Raw genomic sequence first — 24333 nt, forward strand, 5'->3', positions numbered from 1 at the left:
TTGAAAGTAAACTTTTTGTTTGCAATGATCGGAATGTTGTTGGCTCCGCCTCTTTTGCGCTAGCGTTCGTTTAACAGATGAATCAATTCAGAAAATAATGATTAGTTGCGGATTAAGAACTATTAAAAGAAAATACTATTGAGACTCTAAAACAGAATAAAAATCGAATCTTTTAGAGCCATAACTAACAATGGTTTGGTCAAATTCATGAAAAGCTAATTTTATGCATGTTATTTAAGACAAATACGCATCAAACTTGACTAAAATGTCAGGAATAGTCAACAAAAACGTTTGGGGTTTGTTTCCTACGGTGGCCCTGAGGTACAAAACGTATGTCTTGGTTTACATTTGCGTTTTTGTGTTTTCTGCATTTGCGTTTTTTGTTTCTCATTTATGTTTTATGTTTTTGTTTTTGCGTTTTTCTGTTTTGCACTTGTGTTTTATAATTTTCCTTTATGTTTTTTGATTTTTGTTTTGCACCTCAGGGCCACCGTAGTTTCCCCTGTATTTCGGTGACAAAGGCGTGATTTCTCTGCTCATATTTCATTTCCAAGTGTCCCTCATTCTTTCAGACTCAGGTCTAAAAGTGTGAGCAGAGGAGTGAACATGGCTCCACATATCGCCACGTCTATTTTGCTTTCAGAGCAATCAACACCTTGGTGTTATCCCAGGTTGTTAGCATGTCTGCTCGTCAGCTGCACTGAGGCCACGCCCCCCCCAAACCAGTCTGCCCTCCTCCCCCCTGTCAGCAGGGCAGCTTTTGTCAAAATGTGTTATGCGCGGCACTGTGATCCCACTCTATTTAAGACGGGGTGAGTCAACAAGTTTAAAGCGCTGCTGCTGCTGCTGCTGCTGCATGTGTCGCCTCCTCTCGCCCTGAAATGTGAACAGTTGTTCGATCACCACCTCCCCTCACACGGGCTCCACACACCTTGTTCCCAAGGTCAAATCCAAGTTATTTTTAATGCTTTCCCAAATGCATCAAAACTGGAATATTACCCCCACAGGAATTAAGTGGAATTTTCAACTGAAAGCTTAATCTTTAGGCTGAAACGATCAGATCTGCTTCAAACACTGTTGAGTATCAACGCTATTATAGACTGTACTGCAGGGCTACTGAGGCCACGCCCCCTACATGACATCACAACAGGTGACTATTGAAGACACACAAGGAGGAAAATTTGTAAAATCATTTGATCAGCTATATATTCATGCATATATGCGCATATATATACATATATATGTATATATACATATATGTGTGTATACATATATATGTGTATATATATATACATATATACATACACACAGTACATATATACATACATGTATGCATATACATATATATACACACGTTTATATATATACATATGTGTGTACATATATACAGTACATATATACGTATATATATAAACATACACATATATGTGCATATATATATATACTGAATTATATATATATATATATACATACACAGTACATATATTATGTATATACATAAATATACAAACATGTATGATATACATATATATACACACATGTGTATATATATATACAGATGTGTACATATATACAGTACATATATACGTATATATATATAAACATACACATATATGTGCATATATATATATATACTGAATTATATATATATATATACATACACAGTACATATATATGTATATACATAAATATACAAACATGTATGCATACATATATATATATATACACATATATATAAAAAAGAAAAAAAATCATTCATTCTTTTGATCACATTAACAGTGAGACGTTATTACGCTGTAAACAACCAACATTGTGTGTTATAATAATAGCCACAATCACACACTTTTATTTAGACTCTTTGACGTCTACTCATTCCTCCGTCTAATAAATAAATATTCAGCTAATCGGCTTTTTGACGAGAGAAATTCAAGCATTTTCAATGGACCTGAAGCATCGTCTGAACCCTGTCCTCCTCCTCCTCCTCTGTCCATAAGACATTTCTGACCCATGTCACCTTTACAACACACACACACACACACACGCACACACTCACGCACGCACACGCACGCACACGCACGCACACACACTGTCCTTCCAAACCAAACTCCCAGCTGCAGCCCAGAAATAGGACAGTGTTTTCTAATTCAGGGCGTCCACTCAGAGGACAGAGGGATCGTCAAGTGATTTCACTCAAAGGAAAAACCAGCCTCACAATTTCCACAGTCACTGAACGAGCAGTGGATTATCATCTATCAACAAAAAAAATAAAAAAATGTCATTCTTAAAAAGTTTTCCGTTATTCAAGAAGTGTCTGCAAACAGGAAAAAACCAGAGTGTAAACAATTCAACTATTTTCTCGATTATTCAATAAAACTTTGAAACGGTGACGTATATTATGACAGTTTTAAATGTGGCACAAATCTGATTGTGTAAATAAATCAGATATGAATCAGATCAGATCCGTCTCAGCGTCAGATCAGATAAAAACGTGAACAGTGGTTCCATAATTCTGGGTTTCTTTGTTCGCAGATGACATGATATTGTGATTTACTTTAAAAAGTGAGTCCCGGAGAGAAAATGAATGACTTTAAAACGATGATTAGATTATTTACGTGTGTTTGAAGACGTGATTTCTGGAATTCATCGTGAAGTTTAACACCGTGTGAAACTTTAATAATAATCCACACACAATGCACCATTTAAGATGGAGGTGACATTTTAAAAACAATATCAACAATATTCCCCTTCTTTGGAAAATGCATCAACTATAAAAATAGCAAAATTGTGATAAATAGAATTAAGGATGCAGCATACTGGACTTTTTGCAAATATATATATATGTATATACATATACTACTAAACTACATAATACCATGATTTATACATGTTTTTCCCAGAGCCTGTAGGGAAATTAAATTCTTCGCACATTTACAGATATGCGATAAAACATCTTAAACCCGATATCTGCCGATAATATTGCGCATCACTAAATATAAGAGATAGTCGGCTGTGAATTCACTTTTTCAAAAAACAATATAAGCTAGTTGTCAAAAAGAAATTTATCGGAATTGGACGGAATCAAAACCTGCAGAGTAAATGTAGCCAAACAAGAAAATACTGTACATCCTGTTTCCAGAACAAGTGAGCGTGTGTGTGTGTGTGTGTGTGTGTGTGTGTGTGTCAGTGTGTGTGTGTGTGTGTGTGTGTGTATGTCAGTGTGTGTGGGATTCCCAGCCTGAGACCGGTGTGTGATGCTATGCTTAGCTAATTGGATATGTGTATTTCAATGTCCGTGGTCACAGCACCCTTATGGGGCATGAAATAACAAGCAGCTGCCTGTGTGTGTGTGTGTGTGTGTGTGTGTGTGTGTGTGTGTGTGTGTGGGAGAGCCATGGCTGCTGAGAGGTTTATTAACCCAGTCCATCAAGGCATTGTGGGATTCACGCTAAGACACCAAAGGCTTAAGGATGTGAGCGCCACACAAGCAAGACAGCAAGACAGCGCCTCACCGAAATACTAATATGGGCCCTTATTTTCCAGCACAACAACCCCCCACACCCTCACCCACACCCACACCCACACCCACACCCCCCCCGTCTGTAATCCAACACCTCTGCACCGGCGCTGTGTCCACCGTTTGTGCTGGAGTGTAACTCAGCTTCAGCGTCCTGACGGAGATTATCGACGGCAGCTCCGACGCTTCGCCGATGACATGCTATTGTGGCTCGCCCTGTGCAAAAGTGTGTGTTTATGATAACGATCAAACAGGGCAGCGTGGAGCCTCCTTTAACTGGGCTTCACACCATCACTGGGATCACTTTACTCCATATAACTGTCAATGGGGAATTAGAGGAGCTCTGTGAAAGGTGCAGCCCCCATTTGTTTTTAGTCCGTCTCACACAAACACCTTTTTACAGCCGCCGCCAGAACGGCAACGCGGCGCAAAAGACAAGTGTGGAGGTGCATTAATCAGCCGTGAAGTCCACGACACAGGTCCACGACAAATCCACGACACAAGTCCGAGACACGAGTCCGCGACAAGTCCACGACGACACAAGTCCACGACGACACAAGTCCACGACGACACAAGTCCACGACGACACAAGTCCACGACGACACAAGTCCACGACGACACAAGTCCACCACACAGACTTTCGAAAGAGTCCATCATTTCATCTTTGAATGGACTTAAGCTTCTTACGGAAAAAACTATTAGAAAAATCTGAAAGAAAAAAATGACAGCTAGTTCCGACTTTAATCTCACAATTCCAACTTTGATCTCACAATTCCAATTTAAATCTCTGAATTCCAACTTCATTCTCAGAATTTCAACTGTAATCTCAGAATTCCAACATTGATATCAGAATTCCAACTTCATTCTCGGAATTGAGTTTTTGATATCAGTAGATACTTGAGTTTGTGATATCGGTATTTGAGTTTGTGATATCGGTAGATATTTGAGTTTGTGATATCGGTAGATATTTGAATTTCTGATATCAGTAGATACTTGAGTTTGTGATATCGGTAGATATTTGAATTTCTGATATCAGTAGATACTTGAGTTTGTGATATCGGTAGACAATTAGAGTTTGTGATATCAGTAGATACTCAAGTTTGTGATATCGGTAGATACTCGAATTTGTGATATCGGTAGATACTCGAGTTTGTGATATTGATATCAGTAGATACTTGAGTTTGTGATATCGGTAGATATTTGAATTTCTGATATCAGTACATACTTGAGTTTGTGATATCGGTAGACAATTAGAGTTTGTGATATCAGTAGATACTCAAGTTTGTGATATCGGTAGATACTCGAATTTGTGATATCGGTAGATACTCGAGTTTGTGATATTGATATCAGTAGATACTTGAGTTTGTGATATCAGTAGATACTTCAGTTTGTGATATCGGTAGATATTTGCGTTTGTGGTATCGGTAGATACTTGAGTTTGTGATATCAGTAGATACTTCAGTTTGTGATATCGGTAGATATTTGCGTTTGTGGTATCGGTAGATACTTGAGTTTGTGATATCAGTAGATACTTGAGTTTGTGATATCAGTAGATACTTGAGTTTGTGGTATCGGTAGATACTTGAGTTTGTGATATCAGTAGATACTTGACTTTGTGATATCAGTAGATACTTGAGTTTGTGATATCGGTAGATACTTGAGTTTGTGGTATCGGTAGATACTTGAGTTTGTGATATCAGTAGATACTTGAGTTTGTGATATCAGTAGATACTTGAGTTTGTGATATCGGTAGATACTTGAGTTTGTGATATCGGTAGATACTTGAGTTTGTGATATCGGTAGATACTTGAGTTTGTGATATCGGTAGATACTTGAGTTTGTGGTATCGGTAGATACTTGAGTTTGTGGTATCGGTAGATACTTGAGTTTGTGATATCAGTAGATACTTGAGTTTGTGATATTGTGGTACCGTGCCACCTCTCCTCTGGACGATCAGTTCTCTTTTTTGTCAGTGAGTTAGTTTTGCTCACGTCTTTCCCTCTGTTCCTGTCCTCACGTCCAGACTCTGTGCAGCTCCTTCAGAGTCAGAGTCCGTCCTCCATCACACAGACAGACAGACAGACAGACAGGGTGCTGTGATTAATAGCCCTCTGCTGGGACTCTCCATCCCCTCAGCACTGTGTTGAGAGCTCCTGAGACGGGACAACAGTTGCATCCCCTCTTCACACTGGGCCTAAGCCGCGCTGTCAGTCCCCCGTTAGGACGCCGTTAACTGGCCAGATTTACAGCCACTAACCAGCACTAGGTGGCAGCCTGTCTGGAGGACGGCGAGCCACTGCGATTAATCACACTTCACGTGATGGGGAGATTTTCAACGGGAAGGCCAGAGACTGTAACGCCACCATAATCCGCCGTGTTGGTCAGACGCACAAACTATTTGTCACCTTTGACTCTGGGAATCGGAGAGGGCGTATTTATGACGTTAAACACAGCATCATAAATCACGAGATAATCACCAGATTAATCGACAGTCAGAGTAATCACTACGGGACTTTACTTTTTAAAAACAAGTGGCTGAATGACATCATGTTTAGGACGTACTGCGATTTTGGTTTGCAATGTGTATTTTGTGGTTTGCAATCGGCTGCAACTCACAATTATTTTCATAAATTATAAATGTGTTTGTCGTTTTCTCAACTAATCGATTAAATGACTCAGATTGAATGATTTCTTTGTTCAATGAAGCAAAGAAACCTGAAATATTCACATAGAAGCCGACAACATTGAAACTTTATCATAATCTCTAAAAATATATATAATATGTATAACAGTTGTTATAAGCATTAAATACAAACAATAATCCAATTTAACATCAGAATTCCGACTTTATTCTCAGAATCCCAACTTCAATCTCAGAATTCCGACTTTTATCTGTCTTTGATCTCAGAATTTCGACTTTGATCTCAAAATGATTTCTTAAAATTCCAAGTTTAATCTCAGAATTACAACTTTAACCTCAGAATTACAACTTTAAACTTAGAATTCCGACTTTATTCTCAGAATTCCAACTTCAATCTCAGAATTCCGACTTTTATCTGTCTTTAATCTCAGAATTCCGACTTTGAACTCAAAATGATTTCTTAGAATTCCAAGTTTAATCTCAGAATTCCGACTTTAACCTCAGAATTCCGTAATCTCAGAATTACGACTTTAATCTCAGAATTACGACTTTATTCTCAGAATCCCAACTTCAATCTCAGAATTCCGACTTTTATCTGTCTTTAATCTCAGAATTCCGACTTTATCTCAAAATTATTTCTTAGAATTCCAAGTTTAATCTCAGAATTACGACTTTAACCTCAGAATTACAACTTTAACCTCAGAATTCCAAATTTCATCTCAGAATTACAACTTTAACCTCAGAATTGAATCTCAGAATTACAACTAGTTATATCGAGATGTTATTTTACGGCCAATATCAACCAATCCAATCCTTTTATTTTCAAAATGGTGGCACACCAACTGTAGCCTACAGCTCAACACTGTCGATGACGTCCACAGACCTGCTGTGAGACATTTTCTACAGAAACACAAATGTTTGCATTATCTTAAAGTGACGCAAAGCCTCTCACTTTATGGTCTTTCGGAGCGTGTCGTAAAAATAACAGTGGGACGGAGAATCTGAGCCAGCGTCCAACACTCGGAGCTCCAGGACGGCGGCGGAGACACGTGTCACACATGTAAGATTCTCCTTGATCCCAAATGCCTGCGTGAGTAAACATATTTGCATAAGTGGCTGAACGACATGAATTACTGCGCGTACACCGCGGCTGCAGCTGCCAGCTGCTTTCTGCCGCTTCGATTACGCCAGTGATATACGAGCGAAGATCAGGTGGCGGCAGGAAGGGATTGGTGAGAGACGGAAGGAGGGTAAAAGGTCACCACCAGGGCCCCCCCCCACCACCACCACCCCAGTCCTTAAGGTGCAGCAGCCTCTGGAGGCCGACGAGCGCCTGCCTGACAACGACCTGGGACTCACACTACACAACACACGCTTGACCTTGAAATGAGACACACAGCATGTGTGCGTTTTGTGGTGATGACGGACATGATGGTAAAGACGGGGTGAATTAGTGAGGCGGCTGTGGCACGTGGTTCAGACGAGGCTCCGCGTACGTTTGAAGGTTTCATCTTTTCACGGATTTGAGCTTCTTACAGAAGATTATTAGGGCCACATGGAAAAAATATAAAAAGATATGTAGTAAGTCTTTATCTCCGAAATTCAACTTTTTTTCTCAGAAATTCGACTTCCCCCCCTCCAGAATCCAATTTATCTATGATTTCAATCTCAGAATTCCGACTTAATTCCCAGGATTCCAATTAAAATCTCAGAATTCCGACTTTTTCCTCAGAATTCCGACTTCAATCTCAGAATTATTACTTTATTCTGAGAATACCGACTTCACTCAATGAATTATGACTTTTATCTCTGACTTTAACCTCAGAATTGTGACTTTTTCTCAGAATTCCAATTTCATTCCCAGATTTCCAAAAATCTCAGAATTCCACCTTCATTCAAAGAATTTCAACTTTAATCTTAGAATTCCGTTGTCATTCTCAGAATTTAAACTTTAATATGGGAATTCCAACTTTGATCTCAGAATTATGACTTCATTCTCAGAATTCCAACTTTAATCTCAGAATTTCAACTTTAATCTCAGAAGTAAAACTCTGAACTCAGATTTCTGACTAATCTCTGTTCCGACTTTCTTGGTGTTATCCGATAAAAAAAAGATATCGTGCCAAAACTTTCCCATCATGATTATCCTAGTGAAAATAAATGTGATAATATTGAAATTCCTTTAAAAAAATATATTTTTAATATCATTAATAAATGACAAGGACTGTATGTTAGTGAAATATTAATGCTTTCCTCCGCTCACGATCATCATGATAAACTTGGTTATTCCTGGTGTTTTACAACATCATGAATCCCGACTTTTTCTTTTCCTTTCCGTTGATTTTCTTAATTGCGTCTCATTTAACGTGAACCATGACGAGGTGTTGAATTATCCTCCGTTGTTTGAACGATTATTTAAGTTACCGTTACTGTGAAAATCACCGTTTTCCCACCGGCAGGAAAAACTATGAATTTTAAAAAAAACATTGTTTTACTTCTAATTTATCTGTTTTATGTCATTGCTTTTGGGGGGGAAACCGGGATAATTATAGCAAAGGTCAGCTGGAGGGAAATCAAATCATCCCCTGCACTGTTCACGCTGCAAATCCACGGCCGTACCCCCTGATATCTGCCTCTGCTGCTGTGCTGCTGATTCAGGTCAATTAGAGGTGTGCTTGTGAATTTCGTTAGTGTGTGTGGATGAAGAGGAGGGAAAGCTGTCAGTCAAAGTGCCACTCCGGCGGCTTTGTATCCGAGGGGCTGCGAGAGGCTCTAAACCTGTGTTTGTATGAATAAAAATGAAGGGATTTAGGAGCAGACAAAAAGGAAAATGCAGCGGGGAGGGGGTTTGATGGAAGAGGAGAGAATTGAGAAGGCTCAGTGACTTCTGCATAAAACAGGTACGAGCGCAAAAGGGGAAGGGAAGCACAAGAGGGAAATGAAATGGACGTCAGAATCAAAGGCTTCTTTTTCCCTTTTTCTTGTGCTGAAATAAATCCACAGTTTTATTCGACAAGAGACGAACACAGCTTTTGTCTCACTGAAGACGATCCTTCAGGAAAAAGAGACGCCGCGTCCGAGTCAGGTAACGGGAAAAAGACTTGACGTGTTCACGTTAAAATACAACCTGAATATCCATGTGTCCTTGTGGTTATTGCGTGTAATGGCATCGATTCCCGCAAATCAAACGCTGTTTATAGCGATATATCTACTCAAATTCAGCCTTACTTCCTGTCTACAGTTCGTGGTAATCTGAATTTTCTGTGATGGGTAATCTGTGATCATCCAAGAATGTTCCCGTTCATTTCTAAATTAAGAATCTACCCACTGATGATGTCACAAAACATCCTCAAATTATCAAGAAATCCCATTCTTTTATAATGGCCAAAAAAACTCCATCATCTAACATCAGATTAAATTTAATCTGATTCAGATTACGATATTTTAAAAGTAGGTAAAATTCTGTACACATCCAGACAACGTTGAGGTTTCTTGAATGCATCTCATTAGCTGCCTCAAAATTTGCACATTTGACAAATACCATCAAATATTTGAATATAATTGTTGCTAGCGTTAACAGTTAGCCATCGGAAAGAAAGAGAAACAATGTCTGTTTGTTTGTTTCCGTGTGAATATTTAGCGACTTTACAGACCCCGCCCACTAATTTTTTTCTTTTTACGAAAACGCGATGAGCGATTAATTAGTGATGATTCTAGGCTAGCTAGCAACTTTTCCCACTGACTTTACATTGACAGTCGTCAAACATCCTACAAACACAAGACAATACGCTGTTTTCCTAAAGGCCGGCGTTTTCTGCGTTGTCGGTTGATTACGTGGGTGGAACGAGGTTAGCGACAGAGCGTTAGCTTCCAGGCTGCGTCCTGGTAACTGAGCTGTTTTAAATCATAGGTAAGATTCATGATTCATAGATCTTTTCATCGATTTAAGCTTCTTACGAAAGAGAATTCGTCCAATTAAAATCTCAGAATTCCGACTTTAATCTCAGAAACAGCTTCAATCTCAGAATCACGACTTTTATCTCCGACTTTAATCTCAGAATTCCGGCTTGATTCTCAGAATTCCAATTTAAAACCAGAATTCAGACTTTTTTCTCAGAATTCAGACTTCAATCTCGTAATCCTGGCTTTAATCTCAGAATTCAGACTTCAATCTCGTAATCCTGGCTTTAATCTCAGAATTCCAACTTTGATCTCAGAATTAGGACTTTTTCTCAGAATTCCGACTTCATTCCAGAATTCCGTAAAGCCGTTATCGCGTGGACGTGTTGCGCCACAGATGTCGATCGATTACGTGGGTGGAACGAGGTTAGCGACGCAGCGTTAGCTTCCAGGCTGCGTCCTGGTAACTGAGCCGTTTTAAATCAGAGGGAAGAGATTCCAGCTTCCTGGGACTGACTGAGTGAAGATGGAGCTGAGGCCTCTCGACACATGGTCCGTCGTCAGCGCTCCTCTGCATCTGTGCTCTCATTGTTCGGGGGGAAAATGTCCAGCGAGAACTCATTTTCCACAAGTTTTTTTTTTTTTTGCTTTCAGAAAAGAGAAGCAACACTTCCTTTCCCAGAACAATTTATCTCTCCGCTTGACAAGACTGCCGGCTATATTTACCCAACTAAAATTGCAGATGATATACTTCCAGCTGCACTGCTCTGGAGCTCGGCACATGGTCCCGTCAATCACCGCGGTTACGACAGAGCGCGAGGAACGAAGCTCTCCGACACAAACGCAGTGAGGAGGGGGGGAATGAAACTGAGGGAAAAGAGGATGAAATTAAAACTTCCTGTCAGGATTACGCTGAGTGAATATGTCCAGAATTACAGTTAATGGAGATTAAAACGTCTCTAAAATGCACTGAAATAAGTTTACCTTACTTTTTGGCAAGAAACTTTTTGGATTCCTAAACATTAACAGAGGCAGAGGCTTCTGTCAAGAACAGGATTTTTGCCTCTTATGGAAGACTTTTTTTTCTCAGAATCCAATTTCATCTCAGAATTATGACTTTTATCTCTGACTTTAATCTCAGAATTAACCATTTTAATCTCAGAATTCTGACTTTTTACCCTGAATCCAATTTAATCTCAGAATTCCAAATTCCATCTCAGAATTCTGACTTCTATCTCTGACTAATCTCCGAATTCCAACTTTAATCTCAGATACAACTTTGATCTCAGAAATACAACTTTAATCTCAGAATTACAACTTTTTTCCCTAAATCCAATTTAATCTCCGAATTCCAACTTCAATCTGGGAAATCCGATTTAAATCTCCGAATTCCGACTTCTATCTCTGACTAATCTCCGAATTCCAACTTTAATCTCTGAATTCCAACTTTGATCTCAGAATTCTGACCTTTTCAGCTGAATCCAATTTAATCTCAGAATTCCGACTTCAATCTCAGAATTCTGACTTCTATCTCGGACTAATCTCCAAATTCCAAACTTGATTCAGAATTCCAATTTTGATCGCAGAATTCTGACTTTAATCTCATAATTGCGACTTTAAACTCAGAATTAGGACTTTAAACTCAGAATTACGACTTTAAACTCAGAATTCTGTAATCTCAGAATTCCGACTTTGATCTCAGAATTCCGACTTTAATCTCAGTATCAAATCCTGTAGTGTAATTTTACTGGTATCGGTACCGACTACTGAATTGTTGGTATGGTGACGTCACACTAATGACAGTGTTTGTACGAGAAGACGAGAAGGTTTCTGGTGTTTTGTGGGAAGTGAGTGAATGACATGACGGAGCTTTCAGTGAGCAGACAGCTGGGCGGCAGCAGCAGCAGCAGCAGCAGCAGCAGCAGCAGCAGCAGCAGCCCACCCACCACAAGATTACCAGCCCTCCCAAACTAATTCATCAGTCCATCAGGTGCACAACTCTTCTGTTGCTCTTATTTCGTCTCTCTCCAGAACAGGAGGACGAAGACACCAGACCAACAACGGGGATTAACGATGTCAGCAAAGACGTCAAAACGTCCTCGACTGAACCAACTCATTACTCCATGCAAATGCTACAAAAATATACACATTTCATATTGTACAAGATACAATAGAGTGTAATGGAATGGTTTCAAGGGGACGATGATGTGGAGGAGGAGGAGGAGGAGGAGGAGGAGGAGGAGGAGAGGGCTGAAGGGGAAAGAGTTACAGGCAGAGAAAGGAAAGAAAGTCTGGATTCCTGGTCCAGCAGCAGCGCCTGTCCATCTCAGCCTCAGAGACATTCCCCGGAGAGAAGCTCAGGGAACGCTGCAGCTCCATGTGTTGCATCTTTCCCACTGTGTTCAACACGGTCATTGCAAAGGCATGACAACATGCACACCATTGTCCTGAGAGCCAGGAGGAGGAGGAGGAGGAGGAGGAGGAGGAGGTGAAGACGAGCTCCACTGCAGCACACACTTTGACTCACAAATGATCCGTCAACACACACACAGGAGAAAGTCCATGTTCTAACTTGACCTCTGCTCCTTCATTTTGTCACCGAGCGACGCAGAAGAAAAAAAGAAGACAGAAATTCGTACTTTTGGGGAATTTTGGCGCGAGAAAAAGTGCCCAAAATTACGTTAAATGCTAATTTAATTTAAATTTATTTATTCTTGTGTCCAAGTCACACATAGTTCTTATTTTAACCAAACTTGGTGCCCTCCTTACCCTCATGATTCCAAACAAATGTCCAATGTACTTCCATTAGCTCCACCCACCCAGAAACCAAAAATGTCTAGTCTACGCATTGGAACAAACTCGTCCAAGCACATTTGAGCTAGCCACTTCAAACTCGGTACATGAGTGATTAAACATTGTTAAAGGATTTTCTCTACGTCAAAAAGTGTGGCCTCAGCGCTTCGACAAATTTGACAAAACAAAGTTGATCCTGGATATAAGGATATGAAATGGACAACACGGACAGCTAAACACTGCGAGGGGCGGAGTTTACGTGGACCCACAGCGCTTTAAGTCGTCCGACCGTCTATTTACCACGATTTTTGGTATTTTTGTATTCATGGTGCATTTTCTAGCAAATCAGGAACGCTGATTGCGGTCATGAATTTGATATATTTCATGGGGAAAATTAACACGTAAACACGTAATGAACAGCATCTAATTCTAAATTGGCATTATTTTGTTTTCCCGTTTATTTGAGTGTTGATATTTTTGTCTGTCTTCACTTTGAGTGAGATGTTACACAACTCTATACTAAAATGTACACACTAAAGATTTAAGACAATATATTTAAGACAATAAATCACTAAAACAAATATATATATATATATGTATGTATGCAGCAATCAGGAGAGTTTGTGAAGAAACCGACTGCGTCACAGTTAAAACAAATCCATTCTCCAACTCCAGGAGTGAGAGCTGAAAATGAAGTCGGAGTTAAAAAGAAAAGTGCCTCAGGTGTTTGGTGAAAAGTACCAGGATATGAAAAGTAAACAACAGGAAGTTACGCCTTTTAAGAAAAAAAAAAAAAAAAAAAAGAGTTGGAAGCAGCGGACGAGCGTGACAAGCTGACGGAACTGTGACGAGACGACAACAACAACGCTCTGCTGCAGTTATAGACACACACACACACACATTTTTACTGCTGTGTGAGACAGTGAAAAAAAAAACCTCTTTAAAAACAGCTGCCAGTACTTCATCATCATCATCATCATCATCATCATCATCATCATCCTCATCGTCACACACTACGCCCAAGACAGGAACTCAGACCAGTTTGCATTAAACATACATGTTAATGGACTGAGAACCATGGTTCTCAAACTGTGGTGCGGTCAATGGTTTTCCTCGGGTTAGCGCACGTTTCCATGACTACTGATGGAAGAAAAGACAGGCGTGACGTCATGTTTACGTGCCACGACACTGGAGTCCAGGCACCGTTTACCAGTTAGCTCCGTTAGCTCCTTTTAGCGCCGTTAGCGCGCCTACAGTCGAACTGTTTATTTAACGATGTTTATTTACGACTGTTTATTTAGCGCGACAAATAACCAGGGTTCTTGTGTACTGACAGATTTCAAGATCCTGTAGCCTTTATATTTAAAGTAGTGCTGGGTTTATTAACGCGATAGCGGCGGTTAACGGCGTCAATGTTAACGCACATTAACGCATGACGACTGACCGGAAAAAGACCGGTCAGTCGTGCAAACAAAGACGCGCGCATGACGTCGCGTTTACGTGATTCCGGATTGTTAAAATGAGTCTAAAGTAACTTCTTAAAGTAACGCTAAACAAAGTGCGTTGACTCCGCTAACCGGCTGCGTTAGCTCCTTTAGCGCCATTAACACCACCTACAGTGGAACTGGAGCAGTCTGCTTATTAAACAAAAAGAGCAGTGCTACAAATAACACACAGCGTACCTGTTTTTAAAGGTAAGCGTTACTTTAGAGACTCATTTTAACAATACGTTAATTCATCGCGTAAACATGACGTCATTGCGCATCTTTTTCCGGTCACTCGTCGTGGGAACAAGTTAACGTTGACGCCGCTATCGCGTTAACGCGCGCATCACTCATTCAAAATGTCTAAGCTACAGGATCTTGAAATCTGACATCATCACCACAGAACTTCTCTTAGGAGGAGGAAATTGTTATGATTAGAAAATTGATTTTTCGTCACCCAAACAACGATTAACACAGAGTTAGCAGTAAACAGCTGTAAAAGCTAATACTAACAATATGTAATAAAAATAATGGGAAAAGGACAGACATGGAGACTTTAGGACATATATTGTCTCTCAGATAAACATCTACAAAGACTCTTGCCATCGACTAACATTTACCTTCGTCATCTTCTGAAAATAAGGACATTTTTAATAATATCAAGAAGCTCTGAGACGCGACATGAGACGACAACACCTGGAGAAATGATCCAGTGTTACGAGAACAGACGATTTTTTAAAAAGGCCAAGACTTTTCTCACAGGAAATCACCTGATTAAATATCCCTCGTTTATTCATACAATGAGTTTAAAACGAGGAAAATACGTAGAGACAGAAACTGTTCCATCACACACACACACACACACTTACCTTTAATGCTGTTCAGTATTTCCTTGAGGTTCCCAAAGCTGTTCAGTAACGGGTCCTGTTCTTCATCCTGGAGAGAGGAATAAAAAAAAAACATGAACGGGAAAATAACGTCGTTTGTCATAGAGAGTATTAAAAAAAATATATTTCAATGACAGACACACAGAGTCAGCGCTGTGAGTTTATTCTGCACAAAGAGTCTACGATATCTGAAGATCATGTTCACGTCTTTATCTCACTGTTTTGTCAACAGGAAACTGAAGTGTATAAACCACTCACTCTCCCACACCAAAGCCCATAGAGAAAATCATAATTTTTAGCTCACGGTGGACACAGGAGCTGCTGGTCTACCGCTGCCTCGTGTGGTCACTTTGTGTCACTGGAGTTAATCTGTGGGAAGTTTTTCAAAAGCCGAATTTTACAGAACACACACGTGAACTTAGTGATGGAGGCAGCAGTGGATCAACGACTCCTGTGAACTCCTGTGTCTCTGTGATGTTAAAAATCACTGGTTTACTCTATGGGCTTTGGTGTGGGAGAGTGAGTGGTTTACAAGTTTCAGTTTACACAAGGAAAAGTCTGTGTAACAGTGAAGATAAAGTGTCAAACACAGTCCTAAGATGACATAGAACCTTCCTGCAGACACAGTGCAGTGATAACAAAGCGTCCGTCCACTCTGTGTTTGACTGACCAGAGGAGTGTGAGTGTTCCATCTGGAGTTCCTCTTGATTGATCCAACCACAGTGCTGATTTCTCCCTGGACGATGTAGATATTCTTGTCCACCATGCTGCTGCTGCTGCTGCTGCTCTGAGAGGAAAACACATCAGTTTTATTACTCAGAGACGCCGTCCTTATCACTTTTTATATGAGGGTTCACTTCTTTAAACTACCGTGACCCAAATCACAAGATAAATCATGACGAGAGCAAAACCTAGCGACTGATTTACAGCCATATCTCTAATATCAAACATTATTTTGAATTGGTCAACCAATCATTTCCAAGAGATCGTAATTCTATGCATATTTGAAAACATATACACGATCATTTGAACTAAAATACTGGGGAAAATACTGCAATTTTTTGTTTGGGAACCCCAAAAAATCCCAATAAAGATATTTCTTACCCTTCCAGATTATCTCATAATTCCCATTAGAGGTCGACTAACTTCTTCACACCTCTCCAATCGACATTATGCAATTATATTCAGTACTTTTAATAAAATAATGTACAAAATGAATATAAAATACATGAAACGGGTCCTGAAAAATATGTAATATGTTTTTTATTGACTTGGCAACAATTATGAAGTTTCTAAGCACAATGTGTAATAACTGGTCCAACGGGTTATTAAAAAATAGCAAATATTAGCTCAAGTCATCAAACTACCGATAAATCTCATGTTAGGATATTTTGGTTCTCATTATATTTCATTAAAATCACACCTAAAAACCTCAAACACATCCTACAATCATGATTTTGACGGTCGTCCACGTGTCAACCTCGACTGTGGACTCACTGGAATTCCTTCCAAGTGAGAGATAAACTAATCTTTCAGATTAAATGAATTAAATATCAAAAACCTGAAATGATACAAAACGTATATATGTTTAAAAACATTAATTCCGCTAAGCTACAAGTCAAACTTCATGAAAATGGAAAATTAAATTTCCATTTTCTTCGCCGGCGAAGACGCGCCGTTCGTGTTTGACCAGCGCTTCACCTTCAAAATGGTGGGATTAACCCTTTTTTTTTTGCGCTTTCAAATTCATGACAGGCAGATTATACTCAAAATAATACCAGGATGAAAGTGTCAGGAACTGTATGGATTACGTTTTTATTTAAACCTACAATTCAACCCTGACCTGACGTTATATTCAGGGGTCAAAGGGTCAAACATCTGAGAAGATGACGGCAGAGCGGGTAGAGAAGAAGCATCCCATAATACTTTCCTCAGATATTGATATTTTAACGAACAAACGAACTCGCCGTAAAGTACACAGTCCCTGTAAGTTTCACTCGTTCACTCACAGAGTCGCTGTATCGTGAGATTATTGCTATCGTGGACCATGTATCGCATATCGTATCGTTATCTGGGATTATTTCCTGCCCTAGAGTACGAGTTCTGCACTGGTTTTGATAAAACTAGGGATGGGGAATCGAGAACTGGTTCCTAGAACTGAAAATCTTAACAACAACACAAAAACCAATTTAAGGACAGGCGAGAAAACAACAACAAACTCATTTCAATCAATCCAACACAGATGATTGATCTGGCCAAACGGAGCTCCTGTTAACACCGACTTATTTCACGCTCACTTTAATTTAGCTCCCTCTCCGTGTCATCACCAGTGAATATAAACACATGTTTTTATTTGCGTAAGCCTCTGCGCGCCGCCTCAGACCCTGAACTACCTTCATCCCAAATGGGATCGATTCAACCAGGTGCTGGAAACACTCCTGAGAGAGTTTGTTCCACATGGACACGATGGCGTCGCACAGCTGCTGCACGTCGTTTGTCGGAGACGCCGCCGCGACGTCCACGTCCCGATCCGTCGCATCGGAAAAGACCCGGATAGCGCGGACGCTGCCGCTTGCGCTCGGCGAACTCGACGACGCGTCTGAAAACCAGCTTTTGGCGACGCGACGCACGAGCCTGCGGGAAGACGCCATCAGAAGACGGTCGACCGCGGTCGTCAGAGAGCGGACGTGGTCAGCGACAGCAAGTGGTGTGTAGAGCGGTGTTTCAGTGACGGTGAGACGGTTCTAAGCAGCGTGAGCCACTGATGAAAGGCAGCATGGATCCATCCTTTCATGTATCTCAAGATGTGCTATCTGCAAAGAGGAGCTTTGAACTTCTGTGCTGAAGAACCACAGGACAAGACAAGAACGAGAACGAAGGAGAACTTCAATCTGTGTGAAGGGATGAGGACGAAGGAGAACTTCAATCAGTGTGAAGGGATGAGGACGAGAACGAAGGAGAACTTCAATCTGTGTGAAGGGATGAGGACGAGGACGTAGGAGAACTAGCTACCTGACTAACTAGTGGGAAGAACCAGGTAAACAGGAACAGGAAGTGTGACACTGGTGAAATTATAAGAAGAAGAAGAAGAGGAACTTCTGAGGAACTGTGATGATCTTCAGGCCCAAACGTAAACATGACTTCCTGGTTCGGTTCTATCACGTGACCGTGAGGAAACACGAGCAGCATTTGTTTACTAAAAGAAGACAACAGTGGGCGTGTGATAAAATCATATATTCCATTTGAACCAAGACATTTTGCACATGTAAACACAGCTACTGACTTAAATGTTATAGTCATTTAAACTTCTTTAAATCCCTTCTTCTTCATCTTAAACCACGTGTACCTAATAAAGTGAACAGTGATTTCATAATGCAGTCATACACACACTGCAAGCAAGTGAAGCAAGCTAGCTGTTTGGCTGTCAGCTGAGCTAGGGAGGTGTTAGCCGGCTAATGACACATACACATACACACACAGGGCGATGCTAAGATGCTAAGCTCTCCGGCACATTCAGATTAGCACAAACGAACGCCAGGCAAAAACGCAACGAGGGGATAAACCAGTGCTAATTAATCGGATGAGTCCGATGTGTTTACGCTGTTGATGCATAAAAAAGCGCAAGTTAACCTGCGGAGAAACATGACAGCTACCCGGCAGCTAGCGCGTCAGCTAACAGAGGCTAACGAGACGCGACAGCATTCGTGTGCCGCTGATGAACGACACAAACATTACGTTTTACACACAATAAGTAAATAAATAAATAAATACGTCACCTGTTTGTGTTTATGTGTACGTGTGTGTGGCTGCTGTGTCACAGACAGGCTAGCGCTGTGGCTAACTCAAAGCCTAGCTCCACCAGCTAACAGGCTAATCCGGCCAACAGTGAATGAAAAGCGGCCAACGTTTTCTTCACGACGACGGACAAACGCTCCGCGGTCTTCCCCACATTCCACTGCGGGGCGAAGCGGTGACTCCGGGCCGAGCGGAACAGGCCACTGTTTCGGGGAGAAAACGTCCCGAATAGTGAGTAAAGTGAGCGTATTTCCAGCGTCTGTCAGTCGGTCGGTCAGTCTGCTCCTGGTAAACACACTGACGTGGAAAAACTCTGCGCTCTCAACCGAGCGTGACGACGTCATGGACGGCGTTTGATTGACAGGCCGCGAACGCGACTCCACCGGGAAAATAACACGTAAAAATACCGTATAGAAACGCGAAAATTACACACACAATACTGTACGGCTCTGCGCAAGTTCTCAATTATGTTTTAAAGAATAAATTCTGAAGGAAAACTAGCACTTGTTGTGAAAAAGGGGGCGGGACAAAGGCGCAGTTAAAGGTTGGTTGTCTCCGGCTGATGACGAGGACACCGCCTGCTTTTCTATTGGAGGAAACAAACCGGAAGATCAGGAAAACATATAAAATACAATAAATGTAGGGTTTAAAATGTGATTTATGTTATATTACGTGTAAATAAAGCGTGTATGATGTAAGTGTCAGTGGTTTTGTGTTTTTAATAGTGCTTTGAGATTTGTATTTTTATCCAAGGCTCGAGGTTTGTTATCCACGTCCATGTTTTGTTTTATATTGTTTCAATTAGACAGAATTTCAACAACAACAAAAACAGACAAACTGAAGTTTGTAAACCACTCACTCTCCGACACCAAAGTCCATAGAGAAAATCTGTGATTTTAGCTCGCGTGGACACAGGAGCTGCTGGTCTGCTGCTGCCTCGTGTGGTCACTTTGTGTCACTGAGGTTAATCAGAATGAAGTTTTTCAAAAGCCGAATTTTACAGAACACACATTTGAAGTTAGTGATGGAGGCAGCAGTGGATCAACAACTCCTGTGAACTCCTGTGTCTCTGTGATGTTAAAATCACTGATTTTCTCTATGGGCTTTGGTGTGGGAGAGTGAGTGGTTTACAAACTTCAGTTTCCTGTTGTTAAAGTCTGTCTAACAGTGAGATAAAGACGTGAACGTGTTCTTAAGACGTCGTAGACTTAAACTGACGTGGATTTTATGAAACAAGTCTTTTGTTTTGGGGCTAAAATCTGTTTTTATTCACTCAAAAGAACCCACACCAAAGTCCATAGAGAAAATCAGTGATTTTAGCTCGCGTGGACACAGGAGCTGCTGGTCTACTGCTGCCTCGTGTGGTCACTTTGTGTCACTTAAATAGATATAAATACAGATTTTCAAAAGCCAAATTGACAAAAACAACTAATTATAACTTAGTGATGGAGGCAGCAGTGGATCAACAACTCCTGTGTGTATGTGATGTTAAAATCACTGGTTTTCTCTATGGGCTTTGGTGTGGGAGAGTGAGGGCTTTTCCAGTGCTAATATGTACCAACCAAATATAACGACTCAACAGTCAATCATATGACAGAGTGTATACTGTATAATGTCCACACAGCTACAATCTTACCACCTCTAATCTCTGTGCAATCATTTGCTCAACACCTCGGCTCATTGTTGTGACTAAAGTGTTTAATCAGGCCAGTGTTTGATCACCTGTGGGAGTTACAGTTGCATCATTTTCACATACAGCATCATGTCCACAGCAACTGCCACCAACACACGTCGGAAAAATCATGTCTTTGATCCAGTCTTTTTGCTAATAAATGTGATTTTATGACACATTAATGCACCGTATCACCGCGGATCCATAGGAAAACATCTGGATTCTCCGTGATTACGTTTGCCTTCATCCAGAACGATAATATTTACCTAAGTTAATGTCTTGGACACGATTCTGTTCATCATTAATTACAGACGATGAGAATCAGAGTGGTGCCGTTCCTTTTTGGACAGTTTCGCGTACACAAAAAAAGGCGATCGCGGCGGGTCGTCGCGCGTCAGCCGTGTTGTGTGGTCATCTCGACGCAGGAAAACACACATACAAAGAAACTCAGACAACACGTATGAGAGCTCTCGGTATGTTGTTGTTTAAAAGATGTGGACGTGATGCATTAAAGCTTGTTTTATCTGAAATTCAAAACACAATATCGCATAAATAAGTGACCATTTTTGGTTCAGGATGCCTTTGATGTCTGTCAAGTGACCTGGACAGACATTTTATTGAATTATATCATAATATAATACAATGTAAACTCTAAACTGACATTTTTGATTCACTGTGTAAACCACTCACTCTCCCACACCAAAGCCCATAGAGAAAATTAGTGATTTTAGCTCACAGGGACACAGGAGCTGCTGGTCCTCTGCTGCCTCGTGTGGTCACTTTGTGTCACTGCTGTACGTCTGAACGACGGATTTCAAAAGCCGAATTGACAAAATCAGTCATTGTAAGTTAGTGATGGAGGCAGCAGTGGATCAACAACTCCTGTGAACTCCTGTGTCTCTGTGATGTTAAAATCACTGGTTTACTCTATGGACTTTGGTGTGGGAGAGTGAGTGACTTTGGTGTGGGAGAGTGGTTCACTAAAAAAAACAGATTTTAGCCACTAAACAAAAGACTCACCTCACAATATCTACGTCAGTTTAAGTCTACGACATCTTAAGAACATGTTCACGTCTTTATCTCATTGTTAGACAGACTTTTCCTTGTGTAAACTGACGTTTGTAAACCTCTCACTCTCCCACACCAAAGTCCATAGAGAAAATCAGTGATTTTAACATCACAGAGACACAGGAGTTCACAGGAGTTGTTGATCCACTGCTGCCTCCATCACTAACTTACAATGACTGATTTTGTAAAATTCGGCTTTTAAAAGAATTTGTTCAGATTTACCTCAGTGACACAAAGTGACCACACGAGGCAGCAGCAGACCAGCAGCTCCTGTGTCCCCACGAGTTAAGAAAGTCAATTTTCTCAATGGACTTTGGTGTAGGAGAGTGAGTGGTTTACAAACAAAGGTTAGGTTTCCTATAGATAAATATAAACCACTGTAATGGACAACAGCCTCACTAACGCTGTTCTTGTAGATTTAGCTCACGCACGAAAAAATACAATAAATGTTTTACGGCTTTTTGTACACATTGGAATATTTATATGAATTTATCAAAACAATAAAAAAAAATAGCAATGTAAATCACCACACGAGGCAGCAGTAGACCAGCAGCTCCTGTGTCCACGTGAGCTAAAATCACTGGTTTTCTCTATGGACCTTGGTGTGGGAGAGTGAGTGGTAGTAAAATAAATTAGTGATAATATAATATAATATAATATAATATAATATAATCCCCGCCTTGTCTGACCTCATCTGTATGTATGTTCAGATTGAGCTCCAGTTCACACGGTGCAGGTGCAGGTGTTACAGTAAAGCAAACACACCTGTATCATGTATTTTCATACCTAACCTGCTCCCGTGGTTAGTTTGTGTAAAGCCTCTACGTTCCTGCAGCAGCAGCAGCAGCAAAGGTCAGCGTGAGATGACAAATGTTGGCGTTGTGTACACCAGCGTCATATCTGCAGACCCACAGCTGTGCTAAGAATGTGTTCACACTATTTAAATAACTGCCTTTTATTTGACTCGCTGTGACAGCAGCACAATGACAGTTGTCTTTTCACACATTTCAAAGGAAATTCCCGCATAAGTGAAATAGTTTGATATACGTTGCTATTTTTTTTTTTATTGTTTTGATAAATTCATATAAATATTCCAATGTGTACAAAAAGTCGTAAAACATTTATTGTATTTTTTCGCGCATGAGCTAAATCTACAAGAACAGCGTTAGTGAGGCTGTTGTCCATTACAGTGGTTTATATTTATCCATAGGAAACCTAAACTTTGTTTGTAAACCACTCACTCTCCCACACCAAAGTCCATTGAGAGAATTGACGTTTTTAACTCGCGGGGACACAGGAGCTGCTGGTCTGCTGCTGCCTCGTGTGGTCACTTTGTGTCACTGAGGTTAATCTGAATAAAGTTTTTCAAAAGCCGAATTGACAAAATAGTAAATGTGAACTCAGTGATGGAGGCAGCAGTGGATCAACAACTCCTGTGAACTCCTGTGTTGTTGTTGATGTTAAAATCACTGATTTACTCTATGAGGTTTGGTGTGTGTTATGTGTCAGTATCTCATATATACAACATACATAACACCTTGATTCTTATTACACATTTGCTGCACTTTCACATGAAAAACAGCAGAAAAATAGACTTGGTCAGTTTAAAAAAAGCCACACACATTGTGTAGGTGTGTGTGTGTGTGTGTGTGTGTGTGTGTGTGTGCGGCACCAGAGCAGTGATGTGGTCTGTATGGAAACAGCTGCACTGATTACAGCTCTGTGTGTCTGTGTGTGTGTGTGTGTGTGTGTGTGTGTGTGTGACAGACACACAGATGTGAACAGCTGTGGACGTGCACGACCTTCTCTACACTCCTATAACACGACAGTATCACGCTACACACACATTTATTCAAAATGTCATATTTTCTGTTAACATGGTGAGCACGCAAGAAAATCACGTAATAACCTTTAATCGAGCTGAAACATTTACAACATCTGAAATAACACGTGTTCACGTCTTTATTTCACTGTTACACAGACTTTTCCTTGTGTAAACTGAAGTTGTAAACCACTCACTCTCCCACACCAAAGTCACTCACTCTCCCACACCAAAGTCCATAGAGAAAACCAGTGATTTTAACATCACAGAGACACAGGAGTTCACAGGAGTTGTTGATCCACTGCTGCCTCCATCACCAACTTACAATGACTGATTTTGTCAATTCGGCTTTTCAAAAACTTTATTCAGATTAACTTCAGTGACACAAAGTGACCACACGAGGCAGCAGAGGACCAGCAGCTCCTGTGTTAATGTGAGCTAAAATCACTGGTTTTCTCTATGAGGTTTGGTGTGGGAGAGTTTTCACTGACTTTCAGAGTCGCAAATTCCGACTTGAGACAGAAAAACTCCTTGTGTGTCAGGCTGGTTCTTAGCAGCAGGGGGCGCTCATCACAGTGCAGTACTCACACACACACACACACACACACACACACACACACACACACACACTGGTTTCCATGACTTCAGAGGACATCACATATGTTTACATTTCTGGAGACTCATTAGGACCAGGTTTTGGTCTCCAACGGTCCTGAAGAGGTATTAAACACACCACACACACACACACACACACACA

At 40.7% G+C, this 24333-nt stretch overlaps 2 protein-coding genes across 3 annotated transcripts in view; one reads left to right on the plus strand and one right to left on the minus strand.

Annotated features, from left to right (window-relative positions):
* gbf1 (golgi brefeldin A resistant guanine nucleotide exchange factor 1) overlaps positions 1-19274 on the minus strand; it is a 69204-nt gene extending 49930 nt beyond the window's left edge. For both annotated transcript variants that reach the window (XM_083897296.1, XM_083897295.1), the window contains exons 1-3: positions 18996-19274; positions 15890-16006; positions 15202-15268 (exon numbers count right to left, since the gene is read on the minus strand). In XM_083897296.1, the coding sequence (XP_083753422.1) occupies positions 15202-15268; positions 15890-15985 (163 nt within the window). In that variant the 5' untranslated portion in view covers positions 15986-16006; positions 18996-19274. The remainder of the gene's footprint in view (positions 1-15201; positions 15269-15889; positions 16007-18995) is intronic.
* The window catches only part of LOC310933747 (high-affinity choline transporter 1-like), a 180968-nt gene that overhangs the window by 59944 nt on the left and 96691 nt on the right, over positions 1-24333 (plus strand). The gene's annotated exons all lie outside the window — the stretch shown is intronic.

Source organism: Microchirus variegatus, assembly GCF_963457635.1.
Source record: "Microchirus variegatus genome assembly, chromosome: 11".
NCBI classification, from domain to species: domain Eukaryota; kingdom Metazoa; phylum Chordata; class Actinopteri; order Pleuronectiformes; family Soleidae; genus Microchirus; species Microchirus variegatus.